This window comes from Lemur catta, chromosome 7, assembly GCF_020740605.2.
Source record: "Lemur catta isolate mLemCat1 chromosome 7, mLemCat1.pri, whole genome shotgun sequence".
NCBI lineage: Eukaryota > Metazoa > Chordata > Mammalia > Primates > Lemuridae > Lemur > Lemur catta.
In genome coordinates, this window is record NC_059134.1 from 56,965,721 (window position 1) to 56,990,099 (window position 24,379).

The following is a 24,379-nucleotide window of genomic DNA, read 5'->3' on the forward strand; positions in this document are numbered from 1 at the left end:
CTGGGACTACAGGAGTGTGCAATGACGCCCAGCGAATTTTTCTATTTTTAGTAGAGCCGGGGTCTCGCTCTTGCTCAGGCTGGTCTCGAACTCCTGAGTTCAAGCGATCCTCCTGCCTCAGCCTCCCAGAATGCTAAAATAACAGGCGTGAGCCACCGCACCCGGCCCATGTTTAAATGTTTGATAAAAATAATTTCAGTATCCACAAATAAACTTTTTACTACAACACGCCATACTCATTTGTTTACATATTGTATAGGGCTATTTTCCCACTACAATAGCAGAGTTTGTACAATCTAGTTGCTACAAAGATTTTAGGGCCTGCTAAGACTGAAACATGTACTCCCTGGCATTTCACAGAAAAAGTGTGCTAACCCCTTATCTCTCACCCACTAGAAAGTAAGGCCCATGAGGGCAGGGCTTTTGTCTTGATCACTATTTTATTTCTATCACCTAGATGGTATATGGCATTTATAAGCATTCATATTTGTGGAATGTTGGTGAGGAATTCTTGAAATGAATTTTAAGAAGCCAAACAAAATGGGTCATTATTAAGAAAGTCCTTCAATTACACTGGTCCTTTCAGGATACCTTAATAAACAGAAGAATGTCATTGAGAAAAGTGATACTGCTTTCATCTACTAAAATGTTAACCTCTAGGTAAATATGAGAAACAGCTTTCCAATTTTTCTAGCAGATTTCAAATAGCTGAATTTACATATCAAAAATGCAGCTAATGTGCAATTAACAAATTCTGCAATTTGGCCAGGTGTACCCCCGTAGTCCCAGCTACTCAGGAGGCTGAGGCAGGAGGATCTGCTTGAGCCCAGAAGTTTAAGACTGTAGTGTGCCATGATTGCATCTATGAATAGACACCGTACTCTAGACTGGGCAACATGGCAGCACCCTATCTCCAAAAAAAGAAAAAAGAAAGAAAGAAATTATTTAATTCTACAATGTCTCCATCTAATATCAGATTGATGTCTTTTTTTTTTAAGAGATAGGGAGGGTCTTGCTATGTTGCCCAGGCTGGCCTCGAGCTCCTGGGCTCCAGAGCCCGCTGAGTAGCTCAGACTACAGGCCCACCACCACACCCAATTTAGACTGATGTCTGTCTTTTTTTTTTTTTCTTTTTTTAGAGACAGGGTCTCGCTCTTTCACCCAGCTTTGCATGCAGTGGCGAGATCACAGCTCACTGCAGTACAGCAGCCTTGAACTCCTGGGCTCAGGTGATCCTTCTGCCTCTGGCTCCTGTGTAGCTGGACTACATGTGCACGCCCCCATGCACAGATAATTTTTTCTTATTTTTTTATAGACAGGGTCTTGCTATGTCACCCAGGCTGGTCTGGAACTCCTGGCCCCAAGCAATCCTCCCACCTCAGCCTCCTGAGTCAGACTGATGCCTTTTGATATAAATGTATAAACTAGTCACTCCAGAGTACCTGGAGAGCTGCTCTTTATTTTTATATTTACATTAAACATCTTCCATGTAGCATAAATTCCATTAAGTCAATTCATAAAAACAGGTCTAAAATAACCTACTATATGCACAATACTATAATGACAACAACTCTATCCTGTAATGAATACAGTCCTGTAAAATATCCTAAACCTATATATAATGACTACCCCATAGCCTGCTTGTCTACCTTGCATTATGATTTATTTTCAGGATAAAAAAATAGAAAGCTTTCTCTATGTTGCTGTTTCTCATGTATACCTAGATATTAACATTTTAGTGGATGAAAGCAATACCAATTTTCTCAAGGATATTTGTCTTTTCATTAATGGAGACAAAGTTAAAAAATAGTTTTTTCAAAATCCTAAATAAGACTATTTTTATTTTGTATTTTTAAAAAGTTTAGTTTTCTGGATTAGCGCTTATACAAAAGAATGATTGGAATTGAGGAAGGAAATAATTCATATCCTCTGAAAGACATAAGTAGGTTGGCAGAAACATGACACACAGTTTTCAATCCTGTGCTTAACACAATTCAAAGGCACTTTGTAACAATCTATTGCATAAATGGCCGACTAGTTTTTCCTACCCTACACTTAGAATTCATTTTAACATAAGCTAACATGAACACATGAATTACTCATAATTCAGAGTTAAACCCTTCATCACAAAAATATATAGTATGTTAAAGATCACTGACCTTTTCCTGGAAAAAAATAGATCATAAGTCTATCACTTTTACTTTTATTTCTTCCCTTTTTTCTTACCCACGAGTCTAAGGAAAAAAGTCAAAGGTAGCTGCTAGTGTCAGCTTCCTTATATTCCTCATTTTCAAAAAAGTCTGACTCCATCTTTTGGGACATTATAAAAACCATGGTAGGAAAAACAATGCCAGGTACTTCATGGACAAACATACGAGTGAGACTCCAAAGTGCTGAGTTCTAATGCTCAACTTCAGCATTATCTATCTCAGCTCTTGATCAGTAAACACTTTATTAGAGTTTTCACAAAGAATAAAATGTCTAATAACATTACTACTAAATAGGGTCTACAGCAATCAGCACCAAATATTACATAGAATGAAACTCCTGCCATCAAAAAATCCATAATTACCAGAGGGTTGCTGTTTCAGAAGAGGAATCAGGAGTTTTCTGTGTTTTTGTTTGTTTGTTTTTTCTTTTTAGACAGGGTCTTACTCTGTCACCCATGTTTGAGTGCAACGGCACGATCATAGCTTACTGTAGCCTTGAACTCCTGGGCTCAAGCCACCCTCCTGCCCCAGCCTCCCAAGTAGCCAGGGCTAAAGGCATGTGCTATCACACCAAGCTAAATTTTTTTATTTTTGGAGGAGATGAGGGTCTCACTATGTTGCTCAGGCTGTTCTTAAACCCCTGACCTCAAATAACCCTCCCCGCCCACCTCTCAAAGTGCTGGGATTATAGGCATGAGTCACAACGCCTGGCCAGGAGTTCTTAAGTAAAATATTCAAAAAAGGATAGGCATGGTTAAGTACCCAGGGACAAAACAGGAAGACTGATCACTTCAACTCTGGAGGGACATTCCAAAGTTTCACTCTAATTCACACCATAAAAGTGGGGTGGGAGGGTGGAATCTGAGAGTTCTGCCCTTAAAGAGAAGTTTAAAATACAGCATCTCCCTCATTTTAATTCTAGCCTAAAATCTCCAAAACTGTAAAGCTAATGTGTCAAAGCATAGAGTGAAGTTTAAGAAACAAGTTCTCAACACACCCAGCCAAGCACAGTGGAACTGCTCACAAGACCCAGGTTCTGGTCATTTCTCTGCCACAAGCAGGAATATATTGCAAGACACTCAATACAGATCTGTTAAACTAATACTCTTTACTAAATCCTTGAGGGCAGGAATAAACAGATGGACCAAGTCTATGGCCAGGCAAATAGTTTCACCTCTGAGGGCTTCAGGTTTTGTATCAGTAAAATTCCATGATTCAGAATTCATGTTTCCATCTTAAGATGGAAAACAAGGTTATGTGCTACTAAACCAAAGTATACCACGAATTTTAAAATTTCAGTGTCTAGTTGTCCATGCTCCATGTGCTCTTCAACCTTTATAATCTAAGGAAGCAACTGGTAAAATACCAAACAAGGCAATGAAAAAATTTAACTAACAGTACAAGATGTCACTGTCATTAAACCTAAAACAAAGTATAAAACCTAAAATGTTTCAACCCCTCTCTTAAGATAGATCTGTCTTTAACTTTTCTAAAACACTTCTAGTTTGTACTGCACACATTCCAGTACACTAAAAATGGCAAATATCTCTTTCTCTCCCTAGCAATGTCTGACAGGTAAGAATACACAGCTTATCAAAAATATACATTTGGAAAATATGAAAATCTAAATTTTTTCATTTTACCACACACTTCAAGCCTAACTTATTAGTTTCAATTCTGCTCTTGCTCTATTTCCATTCAGTTTCACTTCTGACTTTTCTGCCACAAAGTTAAGAATTGTGATCCTGTGGAGAAATTTTAAAGTAAACACTAAATAAGAACATAGCTTTTCCTTTCAAAGGCAAACTAAACATTTTCACAGGGAAAACAAAGAAACAAACAATTTCCTGATGTAATTTTGTCACATAAAAATAATTATTTTAGGATGCTGATGTCTTCTTTAAGTTTCCAAAGCTTCCTCCTAGGGTATTTTTTGGGGTGGAGGGCTGGTTTAAAGACTAGTCAAGTGCAGTAGTGAGAAGGGGGAAAGAGCAGAACTGTAACTGACTGTGATCAATGGAGATAATTCACTACCTTCACACCAGCCCCTCAACGAGCGCCAGAGCAGCTCAAAAATTGCCATTTTATTTTGTAGGTACGCAACTATATATTACATTTTTGTCTTTCAGTCACAAGGGTCTTAATAAATATTTGTGGAAGGAATAAATGCACATGGCACGGTGCTATGCTGCATGGGCATATGTCCCCAATAAGATATAGCTTTTTTAATTTTTTTGCCTTTTTTAATTTTTTTTAAATTTTTTTGTTGGTAAGAGCACCCTTAACCAACAAAACATTTTTTTAAATACTTGAAAGATGATTAAATTGGATTAACAGAAGAGATCTAAATAAACATAACCATGTAAAGGGGGAAATATATAATATGTGCGGCTAAATTAAGCTTTTGATCTGGTTTTGTGCTTCTATCATTTTTTCCTCATATGTGTTTCAATCCCATTGAATCCAATCTTTCCTTCTCTTTACGCTGTAAAGGTCTTCAAAGGAAAGAGTCATGCAAAAAAAAGTTGAAAAATAAAAATATATTGCGTTCCTACTAAGTAATCAGCACAGCGCTAGGTGCAGGTGCTATGGGAAATAAAAAATAATGCATTATGGTCCCAAATCTTGAACTTAAAACTTTTCACCAGAACCGTTCAAAGACTGGATGCCTACAGCAAATGGGGAATCAAAGACCTAGACTGTAGTCCTTGTGTTGACATTCTGTATAACTTTAAGAGAGTTACCTAGACCTTAGATTGCACATCTGTTAAAGGAAGTGATTACTGATATAAATCTCCCATGCAGAATTCCAAATAATTTATATAGATACTCTGCCCACAAGGAGGGAGAGCATAAATGGGCTCTCCCGCATGTGCGCTACATAGTGACCTCCTTCCAAAGAGCACAACAGTATAGAGGGGTGAGGCGGAGAGAGTAACCGTACAGCAGAGAAACTTGACAAATACTACCTCTGGTATTGTCAATTATAGTAAGAAATATGTATTTCAGTCTTCGTCCCCAGTTCCTGGCACAGAGGTCCTAAAACCCTTGTAATTTCCTGAACAACTGGGGTGCTAGGAGAATCTTGTCTTCTAGTATTTGGTCTCTGACCTGGTTCCTGACACAGAATGCCTAATCTCTTGGAATTTCCTGGGTGATAAGAGCATATTTTGTTCTAATGAAGCAATTCTTGGTGGGACTCTGGACTGGGGCTGGTCACCATAAAGATGAAGCCATAATTAGGAGCTTGGAATGTTCAGCCCCACTCTCCACGCTTCCGGAAGGAGATTGAGTTAATAATAAATCATGCCTACATGATGAAGCCTCCAGAAAAAAATCCGGCTACTACAAGTTTTGGAGAGTTTCCTGGTTGCTTAACACAGAGAGTAGAGTGGCCCTGAGAGGGGCCACTTCCCCCAAACTGTTCCCTATGCATGTCTTCTATCCGGCTGTTCATATGTGTCCTTTGTAATATCTTTCATAAAAAACCAGTAAAAGTAAGCAAAGCGTTTTCCTGAGTTCTGCTTTCGCAAATGACTGAACCTGGGGAGTTGGTCACGGGAACCCCCAATTTACAGCCAGTTGGTCAGAAGTTCCAGGGGCCCAGACTTGAGATTGGCATGTGACGTGGTGGGGGCAGTTTTGTGGGAGTATAATCCTAACTCCAGGTAGACAGTGTCAGAATTGAATTGAATTATAGGACACCATATTGGTGTCCACTGGAGTACTGCTCAGTATGTGGGGGTAAACCCCCACACATCTGGTGTTAGAAATGCTATGCCTACAGTATTATAGGAGAAACAGCTAGTTTGTTTTTCGTGTCATATACTATTAATACCTCAGCTGGTGATGATGAAAGCTAACAACAACAGTGATAAATCACGTTATAGTATATATACTTGGTATGATATGATGAAAAGGGAACTTTACATCTGAAGCCTTGCTCTCAAACCAATACAACCCCAGTCTAATCATGAGGTGGGGAAAAAAAACAGACTAATTGCAATAGAGGACATCCTATAAAACTACAAAATACCTGACCAGTACTCAAAACTGTCAAGGGCATCAAAACCAAGGAAAGTCTAAGGAACTGTCACAGCTAAGAGGAGGCAAAGGAGACAGTACAACTAAATACAATGTGGTATTCAGGATAGGATCCTGGCATAGAAAAAGGACATCAGGTAAAAAACTAAGGCTCCATCAGAAGATGAATAGATAAATAAAATGTAGTATATACCTACAATGGAATACTATTCAGCCCTAAAAAGGAATGAAATTCTAATGTATGATACAACATGAATGATCCTTGAAAACATTATGCTAAGTGAAATAACACAGTCACAAAAAGACAAATACTGTATGATTCCATTTATAAGATGTACTCAGAATAGTCAAAATCATAGAGACAGAAAATAGAACAGAGTTTACCAGGGGCTGGTGAAAGGTGAGAATGGGGAGTTGGCTATTGAGTTCAGTTTCTATTTAGGATGATGAAAATGTTCTGGAAATAGATAGTGGTAATGATTATGCAACATTAAGTATGTTCTTAGTGCCACTAAATTGTACACTTAGAAATTATTAAAATAGCAAATTTTATGTTATGTATACATTTTACAATTTTTAAAAAACTAAGCCAATCTGAATACACTATGGACTTCAGTTAATAATATCCCAATATTGGCTCATTAATTATAAAAAATGTACCATATTAATGGCAAATGTTAAGAAAAGGAGAAAGTAGATGTAGAGTATATGGGAAATTTCTGTACTATCATCTCAATTTTTCCATAAATCTAAAGCTGTTTTAAAAAATAAAATCTGTTTTAAAAAATTCAAGGTAGACAAGGGCTAATAGCCCTAATATACTCCACTTTCTTCCAATAAAAAAAACAGGACAAGAAAAAAGGTTCTTCCAATCAATGAAAAACATGAGCAAGCAATCAGAAACGTTAATGCCAAGGGCATGAATAAGCAATTCACAAAAGAAGTTGTTAAAATGCTAAATAAACCCATGCAATATTCAAACTCATAGGGTTCTGTAAGGATAAAAGAGATCATGTACTTAGCATAGTGTCTGGTATACAATAAATGGAGCTGTTAAAATGTAACTAATAAAGAAATGCAAATTTAAGTAATAAAGATATATACACACATATATATGTATATGTATTGTGTGTGTGAATGTAATCTGTATACATAAAATTAGGTTGGAAAACATTGAGAAAACTTAATGATGCCCAAAATTCGCAAAAATATGGAGAAACAGTCCCTGTCATACATGATTGTAGGACTGTAAACAGGCACATACTTGTTGAGAAATCCTCTGCCAATATCTTCTAAAGTTAAAATATATATACACATATATATATCCCCTTTGATTGATTTCACTGCTCAAAATTTATTCTACAGAAATATTAGTGCAAGTATACAAAGATACCTATATATTGATATTCACTGCAACAACGTAATAAAGAAAAACTGGAAATAGTCCAAAAGTCCACCAATAGGGTGTTAGTTAAAAGTATAAGTGAGTTTTATCATGTAAAATGTGGTAAAGATATATATACACATATGTATACATACGCACACTGATGTGAAAAACCATACAAGAAAAATAATAAATTACAAAATTTTAAATTTTTTTAAAAGGAAGAGATTAAACCAGGTTAGGAACCAGGTTAATCTGAAGTCTTCCATTTATATTTCAAGGGATCAAACCCACATGAAAAAATGTGTATTTACGTATTCACGTAAGTGCACTAAGAAAACAGTCCACAGCTTGTACTGAATTGTTAAAAGAACAAACATATGACCCAAAAAAAGGGTCACTAACAACTACTAAAAAGCCTTCTGAGCTCTGGGTATCTGAGAAATGTATTATTAGTTAGGTAATACACAAGTGAGAAAGCCTTTGGGGAGGAAAAAAATGCTCTGAAGTAAGCTTTTAAGGACATATTAAATGCCTCTACCACAAAACACAAAAACTTATCTCAAGACTCCTAAATCTAAAAGTACGTAGGAAGTTATTCTTCAGATGAACCTATACTCACTCACTGGTTAATTACAAAACTCAACCAAAAATTAAAGAGCAACAGTCTTCAAAGTGTGTAACTAATCCATGCTTAAATTACAGTTAAAGATCACAGAGAAGCAAAAAGAGACAACGATTAAGTAGTAGTCCCATTTGCCACAGTCAAGGAGCTGATATGGACTACACTTAGTACTCATACATGTTAAGGACCAGGAGTTATGCAGTCTTAACTTTTTTCTTAAGTGGATAAAACAAATAAATTAAGTCTTATACATAGTATTGTGGGCTTTCTTTGAGAAAAAACAAATCTTTTTCCAGAGGCGGATGGGGCAGAGGAGTCCAGTACTTTGGGAATTAATGTTAATACATATAGTAAGTTAATATTTTAAACATACAGCCACTTTTAGAATCAATAGGACTTAATGAAGATTGGAATAAATGAGTAGATTAATAGCAGGGATATTCTCTATCCTAAAATGAAAATAAACCTTAGAATAGTGGTTATCAACCAGGGGTAGTTTTGCCCCTTAAGGGACACGTGGCCAAATCTGAACACATTTTTCATTGTCAGAATTGGAGAGATCCTGCTGGTATCTTGGGATGTGACTAAACATCTCACAACCTCATGCCCAGCCACTCTCCACATCCAAAATGTCAACAGTGCCAAAGTTGAGAAACCGTGCCTTAGAAGTAGGCTGGGGGACCACTGAATCTACTTTGACATAACTTTATCACAGAAATCCTAAATCAACAGTTTGTTTATTTGTTTAGAGATACTAACACCTTGCCAACTAGCATAGGATGTAGTGAAATGCATGAATGAATTTAAAAGTGTTATTTAAAAGAAAGTTAATAATTGGCTTTCCAATTTATCTAAACCTTTGAAATTTTGTAAAGCCATAGGCAAAAAAAAAAAAAAAAGACAACAGATTAACGCAAAAGCAAAAAGTTTTATACACACATATACACACACACATACCCTATGATTCTCACAAACAATACTGAATAAATGAAACTATACACAAAAGAATACATTTTGTATAACTCCATTTTATGTAAATCAAGAAAAGGGAAAAACTGATCTCTTGTGTTAGAAATCAAAGTGGTTCCTTTGTAGAGAAAGGTAAGGTAGAGATGGGAGAGAACATAAAAGAGGACTTCTGAGATGTTAATAATTTTCTATTTCTTAATCTGGGTAGTAGCTATATAACTGTGTTCACTTTGTGACAATTCATCAAGCTAGTCATCTGTGTACTTTACTATATACAGATAATACTTCAACAAAAAAAATTTAATATTATATATTTATATCCTAAAAAATCTGAGCATTTTTACCATTACCTAGGCAAGGCTAAAATGAAAAAAAAAGGAAAAAAGAAAAAAAAAACCAAATCTGAGCATTTTTACCCCAAAAGCTAAATTAATGTCAACTGCAAAAGTGTTTTGTTATACAGGCTGCCTTCCAAGAATTCAAGGATGACACCCCCAGAAAGCTGTAAATAGCACACTCAGCACTCATACAGCATTCAGCTGTACACTTAAGCCACTATATATCCCTCGGCACCAATCCAAAACTTTGACAAACACTAACAAATGCAGCTGAACTTATTCCATAGGCAGTTTGTTTGAATTATTTCCCCCAATTTTAAACTGTGAACTGTTATCAGAGAAGGCTCTGAGAAGTAAATGATGCTTTCTCTTTCCTAATCGCACATCTTCTCAAAGCTCCCCCAAACTGAATCCCTCTTGGTCTCTCAACTCCTTAGGATTTCTCTAGGCTGTTTCTAACAGTGCCCACCATTGCTTCTCCCAGTATCCACCCTCACATTCCCACCTCCGACACATACAAAAATTCACACTAATGCTCATTCCAGAGACTAGTACCCCCAGCCAGACTTGCACTCCCAGCATCTCATAATACAATGCAAACCTAAAACTCCTACTGTTCTCCACAAACTGCCTGTTCAACAGCATCACAAAACCAGGGCACATGCTATCCTGTCTTTTCAATCCTCTTCTACCACAAAAAAAGCCCTTGCTTCTACAAACACTTCAGCCTCTCTACTCAATGGCCACCACTGTGGCTATTATCTCCAACTCTTCCCTTCCCTTTAGCTCTCCCCCTCCTTTACTATATTCAAATTCATTCCATTTTCCTTCCACTCTCTTCCCACAACCTCTGCTTTCTTCTTTATGAATCCTTCTTAAGTCCCACTGGCAGGGATGGAAAGTTGGAGAAAGGGTATGAAGGAACTTACTCTGTCCCTTGTGAAGGTGGCACAGAAAAGGTCGCTCAAGTCTCAAGCAAAACCGCTACATGCATGGGCTACAGAGTCAGACTCTGGATTCTGAAACCCAGGCCCATCACTTTCTAACTGTAAGGCTTTGGACAAGCCTCCGTTTCCTCAACTGCAAGATGGAGACAGTAAAAACAGCTATCTCAAAAAGTTGTGAAGATTCAATGAACTAATGGCCTCTGAGCACTTAGCACAAATCCAAGACGGTAGGCTCTCAATAACTGACAGGTTCTCTTAGGTCCTCCTCTTGGAAGGAGGGATGAAGGGAGAGTGGGAAAGGTACTTATCTTTAAGTCTCTTTAATTCTAAGATTCCTACAAAGCGTCCCTTTGGGGGACAGAGGGAGAGCAAGGGATAGAAGGAGGTAAGAAGTACTCTTACAGATATGGGGGTGAAACAAAGAATTGTGTCGGATCCCCCAATGCAGTGTTTCCTCTTTCTTATCCCCCTACAATGTGGATCCAAGAAGCCCTCAAAGCCCTTGCTAAAGGATGGGAAGAGATGAATACATATATCATCAAATCCTCCTTCACAGAGACTCATTAGAGGGAATGAAGTAGGAAAGAGCCCCCCTAATTATTAAGATGCGTTCCTTGGGGGTGTGAGAATTAGGAAAGAAACCTCAAAGTCCCAAACATTAATATGTTTCTCTAGAGAGGCTGAGGGGAGCACTTCATAACCCGCAGAGACCTAAAGTAAATGCTGGAAACCCTGAAGTCTCTTCGCGGCTCCGCAGGAGAGTTCCAACTGGTTTCTCCGTGAGCGGGGATGGCCGGGTGGCGAGAGAAAGGGAAAGCACTTTCGCTGTCTCCTGGGACCCAAGGGCTTCCCCGTCCCTTCCCAGGAGAGATGAAGGGGAGGGTCTGCACAAGGGAATCCCCAGCTCCTACGGAGGAGAGGCGGCCTCGGGCCGGGGCCCCAGGGAGTCTCACTGGCTCCCTGCCTGTCTCCTCACAAGCCCGTCTCCTGTAACGGGACTCTTCCCGGGACGCGGCGAGGCTCAGCCATCCCTGGACCCCTGCCCGCACGAGACCTCCTGACAGCCTTCCCCAGTCCTGCGAGCTGCCCGGGCCACTTCTCTGGGTCTCCCGCCTTGCACAGGGTCAGCCCGGAGCCAACAGGGGCTCCACGCGGGCCTCCCCTGGGGCCCCCCGAGCGCCGCGAGCCCGTGGGCTTACCTGCTGAGACGGCAGCTCCACATGCAGGGCCCGCGCGGCAGAACCGGGCGGCAGCGCGGCGGCCGGGCCCAGGAGCGGCTGGGGGACCGGGCCCCCGACCGACGCTGAGGCGCTCATCGCGATCCGGGGGCCGCCGAGCGGCGGGGCGGGCTCTCCTTCGGCATCCGCCGCCGCGTCCTAGCCACTATCCGCTGAGCCCCTGCAGCCTAGAAACCCGCCACCCGAGAGGCAGGACTGCTCTATACCCCACTGGCCGCCGCCGCCGCTGGCTAAGGAAGAGCCATATTACCGCAGTGCAACCCCCTCCACCCCGCCGAGACCTGGCTCGCTCATTGGTCCTACTTTCACGAGGGCGGGACCCAACGACAGCCAAGGGACGTGCTATTGGGTAGAAGGTTTGCCCATCACCAGCTGGAATGGGCCGGGGGAGGAGGGACTCGAGAATGGCCTCAATTGCGTCTGTCAAACCGGGGTGAAACCTGGGGCGTTCCTTCTTTTTTTCCTAATGTAATTGGTTCTTTCATTACCAAGGGGCAGGGTTTCCTGGTGGAGCCGGAAGGGCCATTGCACGAGATCCCTGTCAATTCTCTGTAAAGGGAAAGAGGGGTGGGGTCTTGATTAGGTAGAGAACGCGCCTGGGCTCCGGTGTCACGTGCAAAAGGCTGGCGAGTCACCTGATTAGTGAGAATCAATCTTCTGAGCCACTTCCGCCCTAACTAGTTGCCATGGTAACGGGCCTCTGGTGGCGGGTGGGGACCCGCTTGGCGCCAGCTGGGTCGTGATTGCCGATCTGCCATTGCAGGCTCCTTGAGCAGTCTATTCCGGAGGTGTTCCCGTCAACGTTCCGGCATTGGAAAGGAGTGCTGTATGGTTCGGCAGAGAGCCACCACACAAGATGCTCTGAGACCAGAGAACCGTCCAGCAGTCCCACTTGCTCTTTCACGACCAACTCCAACCCACAAGTCCACGCTTCTCGCATTCATTCAGCTAACTAGTACGCTGAGCCACAAGGTGTGCCGGGCACCCAGGACGCCTTTTCACCTCTACCGGTGGGTTGCTTATGCTGTCCCTAGAAAGCGTTTGCTACTTTTCTCCTCCTCACTTGCTTTTTATCCATAAAATCTCAGCTGGGGCAAGAGTCCCTTCTTCCAAAAGGCTTCTCTGATCCTCACTGGGACCCTGAGTTAGGGACCTTGCCTCTACCATAGTCCAGATTATTCTCTTGCATTGTTGTTTAATAGGTGTGTAACTCACACAAGCAGCCACTCTCCCTCCTCCCCTCTCTCCTCACACACATACTGTGAATTCCTCAATTAAGCGGAACTTGTCTGAGTCATCTCTGGACCCCCAGTGCCTGATAGAGAAGAAAATCAGAAAATGTTTTTTTAAAGTGAAGCCCCTGCTCAAATGCCACCTCCTCCACGAATACTTCTTTGATTGTAATAAGAGTATCTATAATAATTGCTTCTATAATAAACAGCATTGAGTCATCCTGCAGGATATTGATCTGCCTCTTTTCCCACTGGACTGTGAGTTTCTCTACCACCTGGACTGATGTAGTGAAAGAACACAGTGTTTTAGAATCAGACACAACAGGAATCAGGCTCTGTCACCTTCTAGTTGTGTGTCCCTGAGCAAGACAGTTGCCCTCTCAGCTTTAGTTTTCCCATCTGTGAAATAGTAATAGGGTTGCTGTGGGAATTAATTAACATATTTCAAATGCTCATGCAGGACCTGGCATATAATAGTTGCATTTTTTTTAATCTAATGAAAGATAAGAGACTATCTTTCCAGGGTGTTCAGAAGCCTGGAAAATCCCGTGAATTTGATCTCAGAGCAGGATCATATGCATGTCACACTGTCTTCTATTCTGAAGCATTGAGAGCTTCCTCGTGGTTCAGAGCCTAGGGTCTGTGGTCAGGTGTTTGTTGAGAAGGGAGTAGCTGGGAAATCCCAAATCTTACCTGGTTCAACTCATGTAGTGCCAAGAAACACCTTTCTGTGTCTAAGCTGTATTAGTTTTCTGGGGCTGCCATAACAAATTACCACAAACTGAGTAGTTTAAAACAGAGGAAACGTATTCTCCCACAGTTCAGGAAACTAGAAGCCTGAAATCAAGGTGTCAGGAGGGCTGTGTCTCAGAGGGCTCTGGGAGAGAATACTACCTTGCCTACTTCAGCTTCTGGTGGCTCCAGGAGTTTCTTGGTTTGTGACTGCATAACGCCCATCTCTGCCTTTGTCCTCACATGGCCCTCTCCTCCTCTTCCCATGTCTTCTCTTCTTTCTCTTACAAAGACATTGTGTTTGGATTTAGGGCCAACCCAGATAACCGAGATTTCATCTTGAGATCCTTAATTTAATTACATCTACAAATATCCTTTTTTCAAATAAGGTCATATTCACAAGTTCCAGGGGTTAGAACACCGACATCTCTTTTGGGGGGGCCATCGTTCAGGCTACTACCCAAGTTAAAATGGGCCTAGAGAGGGAACATGGAATCACTTCTTCCTCCTTTGGGGATTAGCTCTGAATATTGGCTAACTTTATTACTTTATTCATTCAACAAATGTTCGCTGAGGGCTTCTCTGTGTCAAGGTCTTTGCTAGGTGCTGGGAAATCAGACCCAGATCCATCCCTAGAGATGTCAACTCCTTATATGGGAGTCGAATAAGTAAACAAAAAGTTATAATCCATTTGCTCAGCGCTGGGTCTGAGGGAAGCCTAGGGGCAGTGGGAGCCAGAGGAAATAGTTGAGGGTCAGATTTCACAGTTGAGGTAACATTTAAACAGGGTTTTGAAGAACCAATAAGAGTTCACCAGGTGGGGAGGGAGGGAGGAAAGGACATTCCAGCAGAGAGCAGGATCCATTCTTTCCACAAGCCTTTACTGAGGTTCAACTCTGCACAGGCTGACTACTGGGTCCTGGAAATGCAGAGCTGCAGTAAACAACCTTCTCAGACTTTTCCACCCACATGGCACACACACCAGGAGAACTGGAACTCCCACCCCTAGGGATATGGGGGAGAACTCAAATAGCCCACCGCTTGGTAAATATTCCAGATAACGTATTTAAAGTATTTAGCACAGTGTCTTAGGTGTAGTGTTCAATAAATGCTACCTATCATTATTTTCATATGTCCTATTTCATTCTAAAAAGTTTGTTAGTATTTGGATCGTATTTCATAATATAGTTGTTTCAACATAAAAATATCTTAAATCATTTAGAATTAAATTATAATATTTATACAGTGTTCTATATCCCCCAGAGAACTATGTGTCCAAGTTTAAAGGACATAGATTATACGGTGGCCAAATACAATATACACGCAGTGAGAGAAGGAGATTCAAGGTCAAGTGGTACCAGAGGGTGGTGACTCCTCAGGACGGGGTAGACAAGGTCAGAGCAGGCTTCACAAAAGTTTTAAAGGATGATTGGGAGTTTGAGAGATGAACAATAGGTGTTTAGATCTGTTTGGCTCAAGTGGTGTTTTAACAGCTAACTAAAACCATGTTGAATATTGAAATCAAACAAAAAAAGCCAAACCCACACCAATCCATTTTGCCTCCTATTTCTCCTCCCACCTCATGGGCCTGATGCATTGAGTAAGAGCAATATAGTGTCTTTCAGTGTCTCAAACTTTATTAAATTAAATTTATCCCCTTCCTTTCAACAGAGCCCTCTTTCTTTTATTCACTTTCTTGTTTAGTCAAACACCCATTAGACCTTTGCCAGGTGTCCAGCCAGGGCATTGCATTTTAAAAAATGATGCAGATAGAATGTCTGACTAAAAGGAGTACACAGATCATTTCAGTACTAAGTGGTAAGTACAATAATTGAGATGATATGTAAAGCACAATGGAAGCACATGAGTGGAAGTTACCATGTTGTCCAGGAAGGCTTCATAGGGGAGAAAGAGTACTCTAGGCAGAAGGAACAGCACAAGCAAAGATGCAAAAGGTATGGCATCAGCAAAGTCTAACATGGCTGAAACAAAGGCTGCCTGGGAGAGCAACAGGCAGAGAGGCTGGCAGGGGCCAGTGACAGCTGGGAAGAACCTGACTACCAGGCTGAAGAACTTGAGTTTGATCGTGGGCAACAGAAAGTCACTTAGAAAGATGGCTCGGGCAGCCCTGGAGAGGCATCTGGGAAGGGGCAGGACTAGAAGAGCAAGACTTGCAGAAGGCCAGGTGAGAACTGTAAAACAAATAAGAGGCAGGTCCCCAAAGAGCCTGCACACACCCAGCAAACCAGAAAAGCAGGTCGCTCGGCAGCATTTCTCCTCCCTTCGCAGCACTTCAAGGTCCCTTTCTCAAAAAAGCCTTCCCAGATCTGAATTAATTGTTAGCTCCTCTGAGCTCCCACAGCAGCTGTCCAACCTCTCTTCAGTACGTGTATCCCTGTGCCTAGTCATGTACTGAGTGGTTTATGTCTGTCTCTCCCACTCTGCTGTGAACCCCTGCTTTCCATTTCTCTCTGAATCCCCAGCACCCTGACACAGAAGACAGGCTCTGTAAGCTTCAATGAGCAAATGGCTGAATGAAAGAAGTCAACAAATGAATGGATAAATGCTTGAGTAAGTGAATATTTGGATCACTTGGGGGCCTCCATTGCACCCACACTGGACATAGTGCTAGAGAGAGGAAATGAGCTTGCCCAAGGCCACACAAAGTTTGTAGCAAAGCTGAGACAAACACTTGGGCCTCTTGTGCACTTGTGCCTCAATTCCAGTGGTTTTCACACTGCTACCAACTATATATAGGTGCCAACGTGAACACAGGAGCTTGTGAATTTATGGGCTAGCCAGGGTAACAGATACCAGATACAAGCACATCTAACCCAGGGGCTGATATAGTGAGACTCACCCAGAGAACACTTTCCTTGGGCACGGACTTTGACAGTAAGGTCTGAAGGATGAGTAGGAGTTAGCTGGACAAAGGCTAGTGAGAACAAGAGAAGCGGTTTGGGCAGACGGAACAGGAGGAACAGCCTGAAGAAGCAGCATGGAGCACTGCAGGAACTACAGAGAAGCCCAGGCTGGAGTGGGCAGAGAGAGGCACTGAGGCACTGAGGAGGAGAGGGAGCACCCTGGGTGTAAAGTGGTGTAAGCTGAAAGACTCCCAAGGCAGGGGTCAGCAGCTGGAGGTCTGTCTGGACCTGCAGCTTATTAGCAGCATGATTTTAGGCAAATTGACTTCCCTCTCTGAGCCTACAGGTTTCCTTGGGGGCTCGAGAGAACTAATATTTGCTGGTTACTTACATAAATTACTCTGATCCATCCTCATAGGATCCTGTGAAGTAGGTATTATTGTCTCTATTTTGCAGATGCCTAAAAAGAGGCTCAGCTATGGAAATGACCTGTCCAAAGTCTTATGGTTCTTAGTGGCCAATTGATGGTGTGAACCCATATCCCTTGCTTCCCAGGCCAGGGCTCTATTCCTTGTACCATACTTCTGGTTCATAAATAGAAGTTGCTCAGATCTTAGTTTCTAAATACTATCCTCCACTAAGAGGAACCAGGACTCTTTGGAGAAGTGGCTGATTCCAGGATTGGGCAAGAAAAAAGTACAAGATGATCCTGGAGCATCTAGTTGTGCCAGGAAGTAAGGAAGTGCTCAGAAAAATCATGGGGACAAATGGTGTCAAAAGGACACAGAAGCCAATTTGAAGGGGTTCCCATTGCCCAAATCTGAGGCAGTTTGGGCATCAGAATAAATAATGATAGAATGGCTTATAACCCAGTGAATAAAATAGGGATCCATGAGTCATCATTGATAGGAATAAATAATAAATGTTTTATAAGGGAGGAGATAGTTGCATAGTCTCAAAGTACAAAAAAAAAGTAACTTTATAGTGGAAAAGGTAGTCCTAATCAAGTGATCAAAGTGACCGTCATCAGTAATGGGACAAATTGAAATCACGTGCCACTTGATAGGATGTGGGGAGAAGAGCCCATCATCACATCTGTGCTATTTCTGCTGAAGGTGGATAACCTGAATCAATCATAAGGGAACAACAGTCAAAACAAAACTGAATGGCCTGTAATCGTCAAGATTGTCAAGGTCATGATAGTTAAGGAAAGACTGAGAAACTGTTTCAGATAAAAGGAGGTTGAAATAACATGTGACTCTGAACTTGATCCTTGTGCTAAAATGGACATTATTAAGACATGATGAAATTTGAGTAGGGTATGAGGACTAGATGGTAGTAAAGTTTCTATGCTAATTTCCTAGTCTTTATGATTTTACTGTGGTTATATAGGATAACATTCTTGTTTGTTGAGTGTGATGGGCAACTTATTCTCAAATAGTTTAGGGAAAAAAAATTCTTTGTATTTCAATGTAAGTGAGATTGTTTCTAAAAAATTATAAAGAAAACTAGTAATGTTCATTGCATAATAATCTATTTCCTATAAACAAAATGAAAATGTATTTTTTATAACATTCTTCCCATGGATGGATTAATTAATCCATTTACTTGTTTATTTATTAAAGAATGGTGAGGCAGACTTTACTGAAAGAGGGCTACAACAATGGGGTTTTGTAGCAGGAGAGAGAGATCATTTAATTCCTTAAAGCTTAGATTTTAAAAAACATCATAACTTATTGGGTGCTTGGATTGTGCCAGGCATTGTTGTAAGCAGTTTTTGTGTATCCTCACAACAGTGCTATGAGGTTAGAAAGCTAAAGCAGTCGGGTTACTTGCCCAGGGTCACATATGTCAAGTATCGAACTGGGATTCTAAAGCAGTCTAATTCCAATGTTGTTAATCCTACATTTTACTGCCTGTAATGAAAAAGTGATACTGCATCTATTTTAAATAAGTTTTATTTATACAGTGAGGTCATACTTATTTTTGGAATACACTTTATATCATATGTATTGAATGAAAAAATATGCTATTCATGTTTAATTAGAAGAAAAACACTTTGATATATCAGTTTTCATGAAAAGTAATTCTAAATCTCAAAAATCATTTGATATTTTAGAACTGAGAGAAGGAAATTTTTAACTGTGTGCTAGTGTGATTAAATGATATGTAAAAAACATAGGAAATACCAGCATGAGCAAGAGCAAGACCCCGTCTCTACTAAAAATAGAAAGAAATTATCTGGCCAACTAAAATATATATATAGAAAAAATTAGCCGGGCATGGTGGCGCATGCCTGTAGTCCCAGCTACTCGGGAGGCTGAGGCAGTAGGATCGCTTAAGCCCAGGAGTTTGAGGTTGCTGTGAGCTAGGCTGACGCCACGGCACTCACTCTAGCCTGGGCAACAGAGTGAGACTCTGTCTCAAAAAAAAACAAAAACCAAAAACAAACATAGGAAATAAAATTGTGTATGCATGATAAAAAACATTAGATGGAAATACATGAGCCAAAACTCCCTAAGTGGAAAGTGGTAAAAAATATTTTGAAAAAGAGTTTACAAAATAGGGAAACAGGAATATGAAAAACAAGTTTGAAATATATATGGGGCTTATTATGTTTGTTATAAAAATTGTGGTTGTAAAAGCTCAAACACGGGTTGGGGGAAGTCCCTATTTTTCTCCTTCTCTAGTGATCCTATTATAATTTGTTAAATGGGAACTTCTTCTACCCACTCAGAAGTATTAGGGAAGAGTGCCTTCCAAACTTGCAGTCTACTCCATGTAAAGAAAAATGAAATATCTGATTTGTGAGAAGACCAGAGTCTGCCACCAGTGGTACAACTTGTCTATCAAGTGGTAAAAACAATATTAAAGGTCACTATATTAAACCACAAACTGGGTGGCTTAAAACAACAGAAATGTATTTTCTTACAGTTCTGGAGGCCAGAAGTTCAAAATTAAGGTGTTGGAAGGGCTGTGCTCCCTTAGATGGTGCTAGGGGAGAGTCCTTCTTTGCCCCTTCCACCCTCTGGTGGCTCTGGGTGTCCCTTGGCTTGTTGACTGCATAACTCCAGCATCTGCCTCCATCTTCACTTGGATTTCTCCCCTTCTCCCTGTCTCTTGTAAGAACACTTGGCATTGGATTTAGGGCCCACCCCGATAATCCAGTGTTACCTCATCTTGAGATCCTTAACTTAATTACATCTGCAAAGACCCTTTTTTCCAAATAAGGTCAGATTCACAGGTTCCAGAGATTAGGACATGTACATATCATTTTGTGGGCTACCATTCAACCCACTGCGCCATTCCTAAATGTGGCCTGCCCCTCTTTTCTCTCAAGCCACCCTGCCCAAAAGATGGAGAAATTAAGATGGTATTAATCTGAGCTAGATTGTTTTAAATTAAGATGTTAATTGTAACCCCCAGGGTAATGACTAATAACTCAAAAACATACATTAAAAAAACAAGATAATTAAAATAGTATATTAGAAAGTACATGTTTAACACAAAAGAAGGCAGGAATGGAGAGAGAGCAACAAAAACAAAACATAAGACACACAGAAAACAGCAAAATGGCAGATGTAAATCCTACCTTACAAGTAATTACATTAATGTAGAGAATAAACAATCAGAAGGCAGAGAGAGTAGAAATATGGACTTTAAAAAAAGATCCAACACTATTATGTCTTCAAGAGTCACACTTTATATTCAAAGACACAAGTAGATAGGTTGAAGGAGAAAGGAGAGACAAAGACATTCCATGTAAATAAGAACCAAAAGAGCGCTGGGGTGGCTGCAATAACAGGCTACACATAATAGACTTCAAGACAAAAATTGTTACTACAAAGAGCATTTTATAATGATAAAAGGGTCAATCCATCAGGAAGAGGTAACAATGATAAACATGTATGCACCTAAGAGCAGAGTCTCAAAAAACATGAAGCAAAAACTGACAGAATAAAAGGGAGAAATAAACACTTCAGTAACAACGGTTGGAGAATTCAACACCCCACTTTGAATAATGGGCAGAACAACTAGGCAGAGTAGCAACAGAAATAGAAGATTTGAATAACATTATAAACCAACTTGACCACATAGACATCTTTATCTGCAAAACACTCCAGCTTCTAGCTCAGCATAGGAGCTGGATAAGGGTTGAAGTGTGAAAAGGAAGCGCAGGAAGCTGTGTGGCATTTGCCTGAGAACCACCCTCAGTGCCCCCTTGTGGCCACGTCCAGGAACCACAAGCAGAATCATGGAATTGGCGGTCCAGGCTGAGACCGCAGCCCCACCACCACCACCCAAGGGCAGAGGGGCTTCCAGTAAAGGAGGTTCCAGTTCCCTCTCCCGAGGTAACAGCTCCCAACCCAAGGCAATGTTCACAGCATTTACCTGGAGTCGCCCACACACAGGGACGGCTCTGGACGGTCTGCTGTGAGACATACATTGTCCTGGGTTGTTATTGCGGTTCTCCTTAGAGATGGCTGAGCTCCATAGTGCACAGTAGGTGTTCACTATTCACAAAACTGATGTTTGAGAATAATGGCCTTTATGGGGTGGCCTCACTTAGGGCCAGAGCTTGGTCTGAAGCCTGAAGCCAGACTGAGGCTGCAGCCCAGCATCGGGTCAGCCTTAGGCTGGGGCTGGGCTGGGGCTGAGACTCATCGAACAGGCCTTTTCTCCATCCTAAAGGACATGCCTGTCCTTTAAGCTGAGCTCTCTGGCCTGAGGCCTGCCTGGCACTACAGAATCCAGCCTCCGTTAGCCCCTCCAGAGCACTCCCTCTCACTGTGACTCCTCTGCCACCACCTCTCCCTCTTTCCAATCAGCAACATCTTTCAGTCAGGTCTCCCCCATCTGGGCACCTACTGCTCTGCCCGTCACTCCTTCCCTTCCTGGCAAACTTCATCCACCCTTCCAGGCCCAGCTCAGGCGTCATCTCCCCAGTGAGGCACCCCACGCTGGGTTAGAGGTACCTGCGTATCCTCAGCTGTTTCCAGTGTTTGTCTGTGCTCTCAAGCAGCCCCCTCGCAACTTCTGGCACAGTAACGAAGTTGGAATGGGGGCCTTTGGTCTCAACTGGGAAGGGTTCCCCGGTGCTCAGTACCCACCGAACTGAAGGGAACTAGAAAAGGGAGGAGAGGTACCTTATAATCACTAGGGTGACAGCAGGCCAGGCCTCCCCCTTTTTGTTGTAGCTGAGGCCAGGGGCAGGGAACACGGTTGGAGTGATCCAGTAGGACCCTTCCTGCTCAGCAGGGCCTTGCAGCTGGACAGCAGTCCTTTACCCCACGTGGCAGGCAGCCTGTGAAGTGGCTCCCAGCGACCCTTGCCTCCCCATACCCACTCCCCTGTTTAATCCCTGCCCTTCAGTGTGAGCCGGACCTCATGACTTGCATGTAATGAACAGAATATGGCACAAGTGATAGGGTATCACTTCCAAGATTAGGTTATAAAGGACTGTGACTTCCCTCTTCTATTCATACGCTGGCTCTTCTTACCTACGCTCTGAAGCCAGCTGCCATGCCATGAGCTACCCTAGGGAAAGGCCCATGTGGCAAGACACTGAGAGTGGCCTCTGGTCAGTAGCCAGTGAGGAAGTAAATCCTGCCAACTACCACTGAAACGGCCTTGAAGTGGATCCTCCCTCGGCTGAACTTTGAGATGCCTGCAGCCCGGCCAACGCCCGCATGGCCACCTTGGGAGACCCGGAGCAGAGGACCAGGCTAAGCCTCAACCCTTGCCTGGGAGAACTCTGAGACTATAGGTGTTGCTGGCAGCCACTAAGTTTCAACATAACCTGTTACACAGCCATAGATAACGGACGCACTACAGCAGGGCTATGTGGGCCAAAGGAACGAGGTGCAGAGGGCTCAGCGGGCAGCCCAGTGGGGCGGTGGTCTTCCCCAAGTGGCAGTGGCAGGGTGCAGATGCAGCTCCAGCAATAACTCAGAGAGTCTTCTCATTTCCATTTATTTGTCCAGGCATATACAAAAGTCTGACATGGTACAGTGATCTCATCGAGAGAAAACGACACACAGAGGCGGCGCTGGGTTTCCTGCCTGGCCCCACCCCCTCAAAAAGGCACAGATATGAGGCTTGGGGCGGGGGCCGCGTGTCCCGGAACCAGACCACCACTCAGAAGGCCAGGCCCCTCTGTGCACAGAAGAGGGACCCCTTCCTCACACCCAGACTTGGGGGTATGGGTTAGGTAAACCGAGGCCACCGGGAGGCATGTGATCTAGGCAAAGCCTGAGTCTGCGTCTTGTCCGTGTCATCAGCCTCTTGAGGAAAACCAGTCACTCCAACCAGAATGTGGTGGCTGACGATCCCCGAGATGGCAAACCCAGGGCAGCCCTGTGCCCAGCCCAGCATCACTGCCACCCCGTCCTCATCCTGAAGGCAGTCCAGGCTCAGATTTGAGAGACTGGGGTGGGGTGAGGGTGGCAGAAGGGAGCATCAAGCTGGAACATTCCAGCTGCTCACCATTATCCCCACAAAATGGGGCAACTGTACCCTCCGACTCTTCCCCTTGGCAAGAGGGACTAGTCCTGCAGTCAAGCATGGGGTGTGGGACTAGAGGTGTTTGCATTAGAAGCAGCTTCTGCCTCCCATCCCTAGGAGCCAAAAGTGAATAATCAAACTGTCCTGAGTCACTAAGGGCTCTGTCCTTCTTCCCCAATCAGCCAGGACTGACTTTTCTCTGTCATTTCAGGAGAGGAACAAGAGAGGTTGGTGGGGAAACCATAAAGGCCTAGATTTAGCCACCACCTAGAACAGGACAAACTGGAAGTGAAAAGAGCTTGAAATATTGACTTTTTCTTTCTTAAAAAAGACCTAACATGGTAATGGTTTAACAAAATTATTATAATTTCTTTTAAATAACCCACAGACACCCATGACGCTTCCAAATTTACAGAACAAAAAGCACTCGAGAACTTGGTAGAAAACGATTTGCAGCTGGTTCCTCAGAGGGCTGGCTCAGTTCACCTCCAGGACCTCCGTCTCGGGGAGGCCAAACTTGGTCTTGTGGTTGTCGAAGAGCTTCACCAGGGCCTCCATGTACATGGCGTGGTACAGGTCAATGTCCTGCTGGGTCGGGTGCTCCAGCTTGGGGATGGTGATGGGCTCGCCCACTGCAGGAACGGGGCAGAGGCCTCTGGTTAGTCACTGCCATTCCCCTGGGCGCCCGCCATGACGCTGATGGTGGTGACCCTGTGCTACTGGCCCACCACGTGTCACAAACTGTGCTGAGTGCTTTATGTGCTTCGTCTCTGACTGTTCCCTTTCACAGATGAAAATGCTGAGGCCCAGGGACATGGGAAGGGCCCCGCCCAGGGCCACACAGCCGCTAAGCAGATGGGGTCAAGGCTGATGGAAACTACTGCACTCCGCTATGAGTTCCTGCGAGAGCTGTGGGATCAAATAAACAGCTTTGCTTTTGCTCTGCTCTGGGCAAGCCATTTTGCCTCTCTGAGCCTCAGTTTCCTCATCTGTCACATGGGGATCCTCCTCAGAGGGCTGTTCTGAGGATTCTGTGAATAATGTGACACGCTTTAAACAGTGCGGTAAGGGTGGCAAAGGGAGGAGGAGACCAACATTTGTACATCTGTGCACTGCTTTATTTTCTTAGCCTGCTTCATCTCCGTACCCAGTCCATCCCTAATCCTGCCAATGCTGTCTGAAACTTCTCCCAAGTCCACGCACTCCTCTTCCATCTCCCACTACTCCTCCCTTGGTCCAAGCCACTGGCTACCGCAGAGCCTCTGGACTGGTCTTGGAGCTTCCACTTCTGT

General features: G+C 42.7%; 2 protein-coding genes across 3 annotated transcripts in view; both read right to left on the reverse strand.

Annotated features, from left to right (window-relative positions):
• UVRAG (UV radiation resistance associated) overlaps positions 1-12,050 on the reverse strand; it is a 278,967-nt gene extending 266,917 nt beyond the window's left edge. Inside the window, exon 1 of one of the 2 annotated variants that reach the window (XM_045555435.1) lies at positions 11,717-12,050. In XM_045555435.1, the coding sequence (XP_045411391.1) occupies positions 11,717-11,833 (117 nt within the window). In that variant the 5' untranslated portion in view covers positions 11,834-12,050. The remainder of the gene's footprint in view (positions 1-11,716) is intronic. The other variant, XM_045555437.1, reaches the window with a different exon arrangement.
• Positions 12,051-22,540: 10,490 nt separating this feature from the next.
• Positions 22,541-24,379, reverse strand: part of DGAT2 (diacylglycerol O-acyltransferase 2) — a 29,470-nt gene continuing 27,631 nt past the window's right edge. Inside the window, exon 8 of the mRNA XM_045555438.1 lies at positions 22,541-23,719. Within this exon, the coding sequence (XP_045411394.1) occupies positions 23,565-23,719 (155 nt within the window). The 3' untranslated portion in view covers positions 22,541-23,564. The remainder of the gene's footprint in view (positions 23,720-24,379) is intronic.